We start from the raw sequence: 13,631 nt of genomic DNA, 5'->3' as shown, positions 1-13,631 counted from the left end.
CCAGAATCAAACAGTCTCTAGAACATGTTTTAAATAATAGTGCAATGTTAGTTTTATTATTCATAGAGCACTAGAGAGGTGCATGGCCTTTCATTTGCTCATACAACACAAAAGTCCCAGTCCCGTGGACTCAGTAATCTGTCAGGACAGAAATGCTGCTGGCCCTCACGCGCTCTGTGATTCTCTTGCAGTCACTGGCCATGCACAGCACTCCTGAAAGAGTTGGAAAGCAGCTGGTGGCTCCCTCCAGCGAGATCTGAGTTCTCAGAGGCTGCTGCTTTCCGTGGTTTGGATGGAGAATGGATAAACCTCTCGCACCATGTTGGTGACAAAGCAGGGCATTTCCTTTTCCCCCTGGTATTCCCCTTTGGCTTCCCAGTGAAACGCGACTTTCCAGCTGATGCGGGTCATTAGACGTGCAAGTTCAAGATGCCGCTCATCTCCTTCCAGAAACTCCAGCAAGGTCTGGAGAAACACGGAGCCCCCCAGACTGAGGAAAGCGCTGTAGCCTGAAAATACCAGAGAAAGGACGTTGTTGTCTCTTGTGGGTGTAAATTCCCAGAGGTCTGCTTCATTCAAATACTGATGCAGCTGCTGTGCTGGTGGCAGGGAGGAGATTGGTTGACCCACTGTTTCCATGGCCCCATCTACACTACAGAACGGAATCAGGACCCCATCGTGCCAGGTGCTGTACAAACATAGCCTGCAGCAGAAACGACTGCACCTGTTTGCCAGCCATGGTGCGTTGCCCTGGTGCTAGAAGAGAAGCCTTCCTGGAGCCTCGGCTCAGGTCTTTCCAGCACCGTGTCATGGAAATCTGCAGGTTTTCAGTTTAAATTAACCTGCATCAAAAAATGTCTCCCTCCTTCCCCTCCAGAGGCCTGGTGGGAGGTGCAGGTGCAGGGCCAGTGTGGGAGCAGTGGCAAGCGATTGATCGGGATGAGGGATACACTATACCCATTTGGCTGAGGAAAGCCTTGGGTTGAGGGCCCCCATGGGAGCCAGGGGTGTGAAGGAAAGGAACAGTCACTCTCCTCTTTTTTCTGCGTTCGCCACCTCTGTCCCACCCCCCAAATGCAAGCCAAGAGCAACTTCGTTCCCTTCTCGGCCAGCATGGGGCCTGGCTGGACCCTGGGACAGGGGAAGCAGCATGTAAAATGGCTATGCAGCTAGTGTCATGACTCCCCCATCAAACCCCACATTAGGGCCCCCCCCCATCTTTGAACAATTCCCCCTCCGCCGGAATGGCCCAGCATTGTACAGTGAGCCGGTCTCTCTGTCGATACATCCCCGGGATGATTGCGGGGGTACTCTGTGGGCCACGGGCTGCACAAGTCTAGTGGGGATCACCCTGAGCCTGTATGCATGAGGATCCAGGGCCGAGACTCGACCCTGTTTCCCTACGTGCCTTTTCGGTGGGATTCTCCCCACCTCCACCTTTAACTGAGAAAAGAAGTTCAACGTTTCTTTCCCAAAATAGCGTGAAAGAGGGCAGCTGTTGACTCCAGCACCAGAGCTACAGAGTCAAAGTGGTGGCTGTTGCTGGAGACTAGACAGCTCCCTGTTCGGTAGCAGTTCTGCTCCGCGGACGGGCCAGAAGGGCGTTAGACCTGAAGGAGCAGAATCGCCCCTGGGGTGACAGCCCCTTACGGCCTCCGGTCCCAGGGCCGTCTCTGCTCTCACTCACCTGGGCTGCAGGCGAACATCACGGCGGTGCTGTCAGGGATGGAGAGGTAGTGCGAGAAGCTGTCTGCTGGGGGCCGGGTGCTGTCAGGGATGGAGAGGTAGTGCGAGAAGCTGTCTGCTGGGGGCCGGCCGCTGTCTGTCTCCACCCACACACCTGGATCTGTCACATTCCCACGGCAGGCCTGGAAACACAAGCGCCGCAATCAGCCAGCAAAGGTCTGTGTTTGGTGCTGTTCATTCCACTGTTATCCCCTCTGTCCTCCTCTGGGGCAGGCCTGAGCCCCCTTTCATTTCCCCCTCCCCATGGGCATCTTCCCTCCCACAGGCCTGGCTGGAACCCCCCTTCATCTCCCCTCCCCCCAGGCCTGGAGCCCCCTTTCATCTCCCCCTCCCCACAAACCCTGGCTGGAACCCCCAGCTATCTTCCCCTTCCCCTAGGCCTGGAACCCCCTTCATCTTCCCCTCCCCCCAGGCCTGGCTGGAACTCCCCTTCGTCTCCCCTGCCCCCAGGCCTGAGCCCCCTTCGTCTCCCCTCCCCACAAGCCTGGCTGGAACCCCCAGCTATCTTCCCCTCCCCCCAGGCCTGGAACCCCCTTCATCTCCCCCTCCCCCCAGGCCTGAATCCCCTTTCATCTCCCCCTAGGCTGAGCCCCCTTCATCTCCCCTCCCCCCAGGCCTGGAGCCCCTTTTCATCTCCCCCCTCACCCCAGACCTGAACCCCCTTTCATCTGCCCCTTCCCACAAGCCTAGAGCCCCCCTTCATCTCCCCCTCCCCACAAGCCTGGCTGGAACCCCCAGCTATCTTCCCCTCCCTCCACAGGCCTGGAATCTCGAGCCATCTCCTCCTCCCACAGGCCTGCAACCCCCCTTCATCTTCCCCACCCCACAGGCCTGGAGCCCCCCCAGCCATCTCCCATTCCCCACAGGTCTAGAGGCCCCACCTGTCTCTCCCTTCCCCTCCATGGCTGGCACAGAACCCCACACACCAACCCTTCCTGGCGGCAGATTGGGGGAATCTGGTAAGATTAGCAATCTGGGCAGGGGATAATCAAAGGAGACAGCTTGGAAAATGCCACTGATCCGCTTTCCTTGGAGCAGACTCCTGCCATGCAGCTGGTGCTGTACATTTATTACCCAGCTGTCTAGATTGCAAGCTCCTTGGGGCAGTGACTGGATCTGTCTAGCCTCTGTTCTGCAAGCGCTCAAAAATAGACACCCCTGGCCGGATCCTCTCCCTGCTTCCGGCCACTCTGTTCTGCAAAGTAGCCAGAACCTGCTCTTGATCTGGCCGGTTCGTAGTGAGTGAGGTTCATTCACACCCCATGCCTGTTTGGTGGCCGGTTACAGGGGAACTAGTCCTTTAAGGAGGTTGTGGCTCCTCTGGGCCTGTGGCAGATTGCAACCACCTCCCCAGGTGAAAGGAATGAGTCCCAGGGGCAGATAATGGGAGCATGTGACTCAGACCCACAGGCCAAGTGTAGGGAGATGCCTCAGAGAGCAGGAAGGTCATGTGAGGTTCTTACAGGGGCTCTGGAAGGGTCTGTCTACCAGTGAAAAGCAAAAAAACTGGCTGAAGTCCCCTGCAGTATGTATAGGGGGAATGGATTGCTGAGCCTGGGATGGGTCTAATGGCCTGGCAAGCCAGTCCCCACCAGGGGAGGGTAACTACAAAGCTCCAGGTGCGGTGGTCTCCTTTCCCTGTGGAAGAAGGGAAACTGAGGCAGTACCAGAGTCTGATGCCACATGAGGTGAGCCCTGGGTACATGGCCCCTATGTGACGTGTGCGGTGTCTGGGAATGGGCAATAGGGGATGGATCACTTGATGATTCCCTGTTCTGTTCATTCCCTCTGGGGCACCTGCCATTGGCCACTGTCAGAGGACAGGATACTGGGCTAGATGGCCCTTTGAGCTGACCCCGTATGGTCGTTCTTATGTCTCAATTTGTTATACAGTGGGATGTGTGGCAACATGAGTCCTAATTACCAGCAAGGATGCCAGTCTCAGGTGAGGGGCTGGAATGAAGCCTGTGGGCAGGGACTTTATGGGGGGGGTTGCATTGCAGCTGTTTCTCTGGTACCTGCCTAGCAATAAACAGGACCTTGGCTGCTAGCACTAAAGACTGACCCATGGCTGGCAGAATCTGTGCACTGCAGGTTGCATAACCTGAAATTGCCACCCCCTTTCAGTGGCCACCAAATTCTCTCTGGAGAGTCTCTCTATTGTTATTACGCATAAAAGAAATGGTTATAATACTGTGGTGGTGCCCAGAGGTTCTGAGCAGGTGTTTACTGCGCTAGTTGCTGTACAAACAAATACATCATTAACAAGCCTACTTCCAGTAAACCCCAACGCAAGCCTGAGCAGGCAAGTGGCATGGGTGTGTTAATGACCATTCAGTACTGAGTGGAGGACTTAATGGTGCGGCTCATAGCGAGGTGTACAACAAAGGATGTATTCAGTTAATCCTCTCAATGGCAGGGGCAGGGAGTGGGCACCTCCCGGGACTGTTCTGCAGCGGAGTGGCTGCAGACAGTCTAGCTCTGACGCCGCCTGCGCTGTTCATTGCCGGGTGAACGCATTAGTAACCTGCGTTGCCCGGCTTACACTGGGGGGTTGCTGTCGGCAGGCCTATCTGTTTGACGCATGAGGTGGCGTGTGCTGCATCATTTAAAAATGCCAGGGAACCGGAGGGCTAGGAGAGTTGCAGATAACACAGGCTACAGCCAGGTGCTATGCAAGCGTCTTCTCCATTTTTGCTGAATGGTGGATGAACGGCTCTCCCTGCTACTGCCTTTCCATCATGCCTTGCAGTCCCCAGCGCTCCCCCAGCCCCTCAGCTGGGACCTGCTGCGCCCCTTGCGCCTCCAGGCCTGGGTGTCTCTCGAGCTGAGATGGCCAGTCACACAGAACAGTGCAGTGACTCTGGGCCACCAGGATGATTCTCACTTGTGCCTGGGGTGGGATCCGAACCTGGGATGGGGTTCCTTGGCCCACTGTGCCCCCTCTCAGCAATTAGTTCCTGATGCCCACCAAGTCCACCACCCTGGGAGGTGATTATTTCTCCCTGTGTTTTGGGGAGAGAAAACATCCTATACTGAAATGCTGCACCTGTTCGCTCTGCTGTAGTACTCTGTCTCTGAGCTTATGGGCATGTGTTAGCTAAGCAAGGTTCCCTCAGGCTAATCTGTGGATGGGAGACCCGCCCCCCCCTTCCAAAAAGCCCCCCCAGAGTCCTGTTTGGAGTGGCATTGGTGATGCCTAAAGTGGAGCTCTTCTTGGATATTACTGAACTGATGCACCTGACTGGCGTTAGAGGGCACTGTAGCTGTCTCAGAGCATGGCTTTCTGTCTTGAACCATTGAGTTCATGAAAGATCCCATGACACGTTTTGAAAGAGTTGGCACATTAGCCCTAGGCCCTGGACCAATTCCAACTGGTTAATTACTTTCCGCCTCTGTAAACTTCCCCTTAGGTTTAGCAGGTAAACAGAAATCATTGCCTCTTTCCAAGTGGAAAAACCTGACAATCTCCCTGAATAATGCGATGTTCTGCAGGAGATTCTTCCAACTATCCCCAAGTCTCCAGCTCCCAACTCCTAGGCAATCAGACTGCAGACCATGGAATCTATGCAGAGCAGGGAGATTGCCCGCTAGCACTAAGGGACTAATGGACCAAGGCTGTGGGTGAGATTTTCTAAGTCCCCTAATTCCCATTTTCAAAACTGATGTTGTCACATGTTGCCATGGGACAGTCATTTCTGAAAATGGGACTTTCACTGAAGAACCTCTTAGATACTATTGAAAACTTTGCCTGAGCTCTCTGTGCTTGTACTACTACATCCCACTGCTGCTTTCAGCACAGTATAATAGAATCATAGACTATCAGGGTTGGAAGGGACCTCAGGAGGTCATCTAGTCCAACCCCCTGCTCAAAGCAGGACAAACCCCCAACTAAATCATCCCAGTAACTGCTGTAATTTAACTGGAGTAGATGCCACAGCTCTACACTCCAATTGTTCCTCTCCAACAGGACCCAAAGAGTGTGAGGGGTCACGGGGAGCCCATCCCACCAGGATCCATCCTGTCTTCACTGCTCATCAATATCTACCTGAGACCAGGTGGAGACACCTTCTGCTAACGATATGCCAGTGACACCTGGCTGCTTATCTCCTTGTTCACAGATGCAACCTGAAGCATCTCCAGGAAGCTGGAATGCCTGTAGATCAGCACCAGCATGAAGAATTCCTGGCTCCAGGTGAACTCAGGTAAGATGGAAAAGATGCTGTCAGAAGGGTAGGGAAGGCTTTAGGGAATTAGCTAAGAGACTGTCCTACACTTCCACTAAAGCAGGGGTGACCAACCTGGGGCTCCAGAACCACATGTGGCTCTTCAGAAGTTCATATGCGGCTCTTTGTCTAGGCACCGACTCCAGGAGCTACAGGCGCCAACTTTCCAATGTGCCGGGGGCAGTGCTCACTGCTCAACCCCTGGCTCTGCCACAGGCCCTGCCCTCACTCCACCCCTTCCCGCGCCCTCCTCTGAGCCTGCTGTGCCCTCACTCCTCCTCCGCCACCCCAGAGCCTCCTGCACGTCATGAAACAGCTGATTGAGACGTGCAGGGAGGGAGGGGGAGGTGCTGATCAGCTTGGCTGCTGGTGGCTGGGAAACGCTGGGAGCAGGTGGGGGAAGCTGCTGGGGGCTGCTGACATATTACTGTGGCTCTTTGGCAATGTAAATCGGTAAATTCTGGCTCCTTTCAGGCTCAGGTTGGCCACCCCTGCACTAAAGCCATCCATTGGCCATTCATGAGGCCTCAGGGAGCTATTTGATTGCTCACTAAGTCTAATTGGTAAGGTAGCATCACTGACAAAATGATACCTTCTTCATCCGCTAGGTTACTAGGACACCCCATCCCTTCCACCATGATGAGGAAGTGGCCATGATAACCCACATGTTTGTTACCTCCAGCCTCGATTGTGTAAATTGCTGTGGGGGTAGGAGGAGAAACCAGTGCCATGGGTATATTCTTAATGCAAGTTTTTTGGTCATGCTACAGCCACCAGTCCTTGAACAGAGGTGGTTGCAAATAGCATGTAGGATGGGATCTCAGCCCAAACACCAGTGCCAGCTCCCAAGGAGCTGAGGCCTATGTGAGGCAATGACTGTGTAAGCCTTTAGCCACTAGGCAGAGAACTGAGACTTGTGATGCTATCACATATACCACAAATATCTGTGATCTGCGGAGCACTTTGGGTCATCCTGGAGCTGGTGGCAGACTGGCAAGATTGAGGCAAAGTGATCCGTTAGCCTCGGTCTCAAATGTTCAGTCCCCAGATTCATTCCAGAGCTACAGGAACTCCTCAGTGCAATGTAAGCCCCTCTCTTTGTTAGTGAGACATTGATGAATGACTCCATCATTCATGGGGTGTAAACATTCTCTAAATTGTTTGGATAAATCATGCTGTGGTCTCCTGCTATTTGTATTGGGTGGCTGTTCACATGGCATCATTTCTATTTCCTGATGGACGACTGAGACGTCTTCACACAAGAAAATAATGAAGAATGGGCAAGGCATTGCGCGCTTTTGGGAGCTGATTTTCAGCATCGTCCTGCGTAACATCTGTGAACCTTTCAGAGCCACAAACGCTTGCACAGATGGCTGCTTGTTGGAATACGTATGGCTATCTAATGATCTGACCCTCCCTATCAGAGCTGAACTTGATACTTCTGGTTGTGTAAATGTTTGTGAATTGGGTGCATTACTCTTCCACCAGCTCCAATCTGCCTGCCTAGCACAGCTGTAAAAGGGTATGATCGCAGCTCGAGCAGACGTACCTGAGCATGTAAACCCGGTACTGATCGCATCGTACCAAACGGATTAACGTACCGATGACAATGACTTAGTATAATGCTAGGCAAGTTTAACAGAAATCCATCAAAATCCACAGCACCATCTATAGAGTCAAATGCACAGCACCATCTGAGGACCTGCTATGTCTGGAGGAATCAGTAAAATGTGCTCAGTAAGTGGGGTGTTTTTCCTTCCCTTTTCTTTTCTCCTAAAGCTTCTTATGCTTCCCCCTCACCCCCCCCCCCCCCGAATACATTCCATGTCCCCCAGTGTGAGAACCTCTGGTCTAGAGATGGTTGGGAGGTTCTGTTCTCCCTGTCTGTAATAGAAGGACAAGGGGACATTCAATTAGGTTTGCGTTTCTCACCTTTTAATTTGAGAAGAGGAAATAGTACTTTAGACAGCACGTGATTAGCCTGTGGAACTCACTGTCACATGATGTCATTGAGGCCAAGAACTTAGTATGATTCAGAAAAGGATTGGACATTTATATGGCTAACAAGAATATCCAGAGTTGTTCTAAGTAATGACATAAGTTCTGGAGGGGATATTAAATCTCAGGCTTAAGGGCTTAAACCAGGATGAGACCTAATGTGGAGGTCCCACATCTGCTGTTGTGGGGCTCTTACACCTCCCTCTGAAGCATTGGTGCTGGCCACTGATAGAATACTGGGCTAGATGAACCTTGGGTCTGATCCTGTCTGGTGGTTCCCATGTTACCTGTATGAAGAAGATCTTGGGCTTTCCAGCTAGCACTGGGCACCTTTGTGGGGATAACATCTGGAAAATCCTTGTCAGCTTGAGCAGCTCTCCCCTGCAGTCATATATGGCCCCCTCCTCGCCGTGGCTGGACAGAATGCTGACAAAGCAATCACCATGCTCTTCCCGGCTCTCTGTAAAGACATATTAGCACAGCAGCTCCTTAGAGCATCCTGATGTCTGTCTGGCACCCACGAGGAGAAAGGATGGGCCCGTGGGTCGGATACGAGCCTGGGACATAGGGGAGCTGGGGGTCAATTCCCTGCCCCAGACTCACTGTGTGACCCTGGGCAAAACACTTAGGTAAACTGAGGCCCAGAGAAGTCTGTAAAAATGGGAAGAATACCTCCCTGCCTCCTGGGGGTGTCCTCTTTAGGGTATGTCTGTGCCCCCCTTCCATGAGCACCTCAGTCCTTTGCAGTGGTGGAACCTGTCACTGATAGCAGAGGGCTCTTTAACCTAGCATACAAAGGCCAGGCAAGATCCAGGGGTTGGTCACTGAAGTTAGATAAACTCAGAGAGGAGATAAGTCATCCCAGTGGCCCAGCACCCTCACTGTGAACGTGTCATCTAGGGATGTGGTGGGTTCTCCATCACGTGGAGTCTCTCAATCAAGATTGGGCATCTTTTTCTAAAAGATCTACCCCAGCGCCATCTTGAGTGATGGGGTCCAATGCAGGAATCTCTGGGGCTGGCAGGAGGCCAGGCACCTTTTCAGCCTGGAGGAAGGGTGTGTCAGAGGCAGGAACGGGCAGCAGCTGTAATGCACTGGGCTCGGGTTCTCCCCAGACGGCATATAATGATCCCTTAGGGACCAGAGCAGCTGGCACAAGCTAGAGCAGCCTCAAGACTGTTCTAAGCTGGGCTGGGGCAGAGACTCAGGAGCTGTACCCTGTTGTTAATCTGGCTCTAACTCCCTCTTGGGCTGTATGAGGAGGGGAGCTGGCGTCAGCAAGGAGCTCCCTTCGGTGCAGATGGAACCAGCCATGCTCCTTTCTGCTATCCCTGGGATCGTGCAGTCTGGCAGGGAAGCGGGCATTGCAACAGCCAGAAGTAGTCTGTTCCCTCCTGTGCAGGTCACCAGCTGGGCAGGGACAGCCGTTCCCTGCAGCCCCACCAGGACGTAATTGAGAAGACGGCGCCTTCTACCTGTGGCAATGGTGCTGACTCAAACCTGCCTCTGTGGACTCGCTAAGAGCTCATTTTCCACCTGAATTCAACATTTGCCCCTTAGCATGGTCACCATCGAGGGACACCGTTTACAACCTCACCTGGCCATGAGGTTTAGGAGTCTCCCCCTCTCATTCTTTGGTTACTCTCCCGCTCCCCGAGACGTCCATCTCAGTCACATCTCTCCTGAGAGTAGGACCAAGCAAGGTGGCTGGGGGTTGTGAGTGGCATGTGCTTCCTGGGATATGCCAGCCCAAGGATGTGTGTGTGTGTGTGTGGGGGGGGGAATAGACAATCAAAACTGTGCACAATTGATGTTCCAAACTGCAACAAATTTAATGCAAGCCCCATCCATCCATCCATCCACTGGTCCCAACACGCAGCTTCGCACACTGCCAGGAGCAAAGCAGGGGACACGTACCTTGCCGGTAGATCTCCTCTATTTCCTGGGCTTCCTGGTCATAGTGCAGCTTCACTGCATAGTTGAGTTTGGATAATGCTTTAAACAGCTTGTCTGCTTCTCTCTTGGCCCCTTTCCTGTGTTTCAGCAGCTCAGAGCTGCCATGGAACTCGTAATTGACAATGATGACAGCCCTGTTCTTTCTCTGCTGCACGGACATGCTGTGAAATCCCTTTGGCAGCGCTCAGGTGAGGCCGGCTGGCGGCACCTATCGCTTCAGCAGGAGTGATCTCAGTTTCTTCTACCTGCGATATCTGTCTTCTCGCTCAGCGAGGGTGGAGTACTCCTAGAAAAGCATATCCTGCTTCACGGGGTGACTCAGTGCCAACACAGCTGTCGTACCCAGTCCGCTCCCAACCCTGCAGAGCTCAGGTAATGTGCAAAATAAGGCCAGACTAAGGCATAGATGGGGCTGTAGACCTAGCTCCAACTCCTGGAGTTAGGGGATGACATCAGTGTCTTATTACCTTTTATTTAAGTAAAAAGCTAAGTTCGTTGTCAAGCTTTTCCTGTGCAATGTGTAGCAAGTGTATCTAAAGCAGGAAAGTCTGCCTGAGTCTGCAGCCAGCCTGAAGCAAGCTCTGTGTGGCTGAAACACCTCATGTTCTTAATGGGGTGTTGGCACCAAGACTAGATACTAGGGCAGGGAGGTGCCTTTTGCTCATCCTCTGGAAAGCTGTCTAAATTTGGCCAAGCTCTAATCCTCTGAATGTAGATGTTTGCACGTGCTCAGAGCCTTAGAGGAGCCTCAACCTTGGAAGTACATTTCCCACAGAGAGACTTCTCCTAGAGGGAGAACCATCAGGGCTGCAGGGGCTGAGCCGGACTTTCCCCCCATTGCTGCTCCTGGCCACTGAAGCGTGAGAGCAGTGAGATTGTTCATGTGCTGTCAATGCTCCTGCTGGTTGCTTCCTCCTTCTCTGTTCCTCTCCTCTCTGCTTTCAAGGTGGGGGACAGGCACAGAGAACAGGGTAAGGAAGGTGGGGCAGGGGCTAGTAGCAGTGGTGATGGAGGCAGGAGCTGTGGTGACGGGGACAGACGGGGATGGGGTTGTAGGGATATGAAAGGAACTGGCTCAAGGGGGAGAAATGAATCTTTAATCACTTGAACTCTCCCTTCCAGAATATAAAAGAGAACAGGATTTCTGAGTCAACACTCCTCTGCTGCTTTGCAAATAACTGTGAAACCCAGTGGCAAAGTGTGTGTCCGTGTCCCTTTTGTAGTGGTCTGCATAAGAAAATAGCCTACTACTGCTACCATTTCATTAGCTCAAGGGGTAGAAGTCTGTGCTGTGGATCTAAAGGTCCCACCCTTGCTGATGATCCATGTGGGATCAATATGGTTCCAAGGGCTGGAGCTTCTGTCATTTCAGATTTACAGTTGTGTGTGTCACCTGAATGAGGCAGGTGAGGGGGTGTGGAACAGGATGTGGTTGTGTAATTAGAGGCTGTACACAAGGCTGTATGCCTACAGCCTTCTGGTAGGGTAGCTGCTCTGAGTGAGAGATCATTGCTGGCAGCTCAGCCCCCTCACACCTGAGCTCCCTCAGAACTCCTGAGCGTATAGAGCTTGTACCGACCTAACATGACAGGGGCCTGGCCCGTGACTTGCTTCTGCTATACAAATAATGAACCGGGCCTGATGATTCATGGTGCTACCACCACCTTGTCTGAACCCTCTGGCTTTAACCGCACCTCAGCTTCATTACCAGGAAAGAGCAGGTCTGGGGTAGGTATTCCCCGAACAGCCACGGCGATGCAAAGAAATCATTTGGCTTCTCAGCAATGTCCTTATCTTCCTTCCTTGCTCTATTTAAACCCTGCCGGCTCAGAAATTCTTTCACAGTCTTCCTGCTTCGGATGCACTTAAATAATCTCATTTGACTGAGGAAAGGATTTTGGGGGCAGGAAGTGGGGAGGATTTTGGGATCAGGCTTTCCCCTTTATTCACTCTCTACTCTCCTCCACTTTTCTTTCTCTATCGCCAACCCCAAGTGTACACAAACCATGAGCCAGGCCCCTGAAATCAGGAGATTGGCTTTAAAAGAACAAATACATTCATTGGGTTTGCTTTCTGAGCTTTCAGGGAATTCTTGGGTCATGCTTTCAAGATTGTTGTTTTCTGTGAAACCAGGAGGGCTAGAAACTAAAAAAAAAAAAAAAATCTGATAGTCTCACCTAATCACATGACTCCAGGAGCTTGGGCTTTAAGAAATGCACAAAGTAGTGAGACTCCTGATTAAAATCAGAAGTGGGCTTGCTTCGGGGCATAAGAGGAGTGGTGGGCGGCAGCCTCTCTGCTGAGGGGTGGGATCTCACAGGTACGGGTCTTGTTTAGATTCCAAGTCACACAGGCTAACTAAAGGCCTGGGCTATGCACAAAGCTCCTCCCTTTTAAGCAAAGGGGCTATTTTTTGTTTTTAAACTGATTTAGTGAAACCCAAGACAGCTTTGCATGTGGAGACTCCTAAATTGATTTAAGCCTGGGTAAGATGGGTTTAGTTTGCCTATGTGTAAATTTTCAGGGACAAGCTAAACTGCTCTAACCGGGTTCAAAGTGCTCCACACAGCTGTCTGCACTGGCTTAAGCAAATAAGCTAAAAGGACCCAGCTGCAAATTTGTGTAGACGCCTGAAAAGAGACTGTTAAACCAATGCAAAACCCTGTGTAGACACTTATTGAATTAAGCTAAATCAGGTTTTAAAATTTTGAATGAGGGAAGCGACTTTAGCTAAATGGGCATTAAATCAAATGGGGAAGGGGAGCATCCACATGGGGTTTTGCTGTAGTTTAACTGAACCAATGCAGTTCTGATGTAGACAGAACCTTTGTCTCCTTCTGCCGCTTCAGTTCTCTGGTGGCAGGATCCAGCCACTTCTGATACCATGGTGAGTTGTGATGCAGGCAGGGAGCAGAGACAGGCCGGGAAGGGGGGAATAAAGGTAAGGGCTTTACTAGTAACAGACCCTGTAGTGACTCAGAAGGGCCATAAGAACGGCCATACTGGGTCAGACCAAAGGTCCATCTAGCCCAGTATCCTGTCTACCAACAGTGGCCAATGCCAGGTGCCCCAGAGGGAATGAACAGAACAGGGAATCATCAAGTGATCCATCCCCTGTCGCCCATTCCAGCTTCTGGCAAAACAGAGGCTAGGGACAACATCCCTGCCCATCCTGGCTAATAGCTATCCTGGCTGCGCTATTCCTGGTTATAGGGAGGCTCTCGGAGGTAGCTTAAAATACTTTACAGCAGAGGGTAGGGCAGGAGGGGGCCACAGTCCGTGAGAAAGGAAGGAACTGTGACCATGTATAAAACGGCTGGCACCCCATTTGGCGGTGGCCATCTTAGAACCAATTTCATAGGACTCCATGTTGACAGGCGCTCAGCATCAGGCCCGTTACCGGATCCAAACCTGCTGCCCTTGGATTTTTTTGCCAGCTGATTACGAGCATAGGAATGAATCCCACTCTGGAGAAAGTCAAACTGGAAGCCGGTGAACGCTGCGGGTTTTGGACTCTGCTCCCTGGTGCGTCCTACGAATGAGGCACGGGAAGCAGGTGTGCAACGAACAGCCAAGGTCCAAGGCAAACCTGAGAGCCATTTGTAGATACGGAGGGAGCGGCAGCTGGGTCTGTGCACCATTGAGGTGGCACGGTAGTTACGTCCCTGGCTTAATCCACAGAGTTGAGCCTTTAAAATTTGTAGG

General features: G+C 52.1%; 1 protein-coding gene across 1 annotated transcript; it reads right to left on the bottom strand.

The window, feature by feature from the left end:
• LOC128832219 (caspase-7-like) lies at positions 1-12,369 on the bottom strand. The gene is made up of 4 exons (XM_054019363.1): positions 9,888-12,369; positions 8,258-8,430; positions 1,688-1,868; positions 1-509 (listed from the first exon to the last, which is right to left on the bottom strand). Exons 1-4 carry the CDS (start codon positions 10,084-10,086, stop codon positions 265-267), a joined length of 798 nt encoding a protein of 265 aa, XP_053875338.1. The 5' UTR covers positions 10,087-12,369; the 3' UTR covers positions 1-264.
• Between the last annotated feature and the right edge of the window lie 1,262 nt (positions 12,370-13,631).

The sequence above is a fragment of the Malaclemys terrapin genome, chromosome 2, assembly GCF_027887155.1.
Source record: "Malaclemys terrapin pileata isolate rMalTer1 chromosome 2, rMalTer1.hap1, whole genome shotgun sequence".
Taxonomy (NCBI): Eukaryota; Metazoa; Chordata; order Testudines; family Emydidae; genus Malaclemys; species Malaclemys terrapin.
Note: the sequence above shows the minus strand (reverse complement) of the source record. Positions and strands in the feature narration are given on the sequence as shown.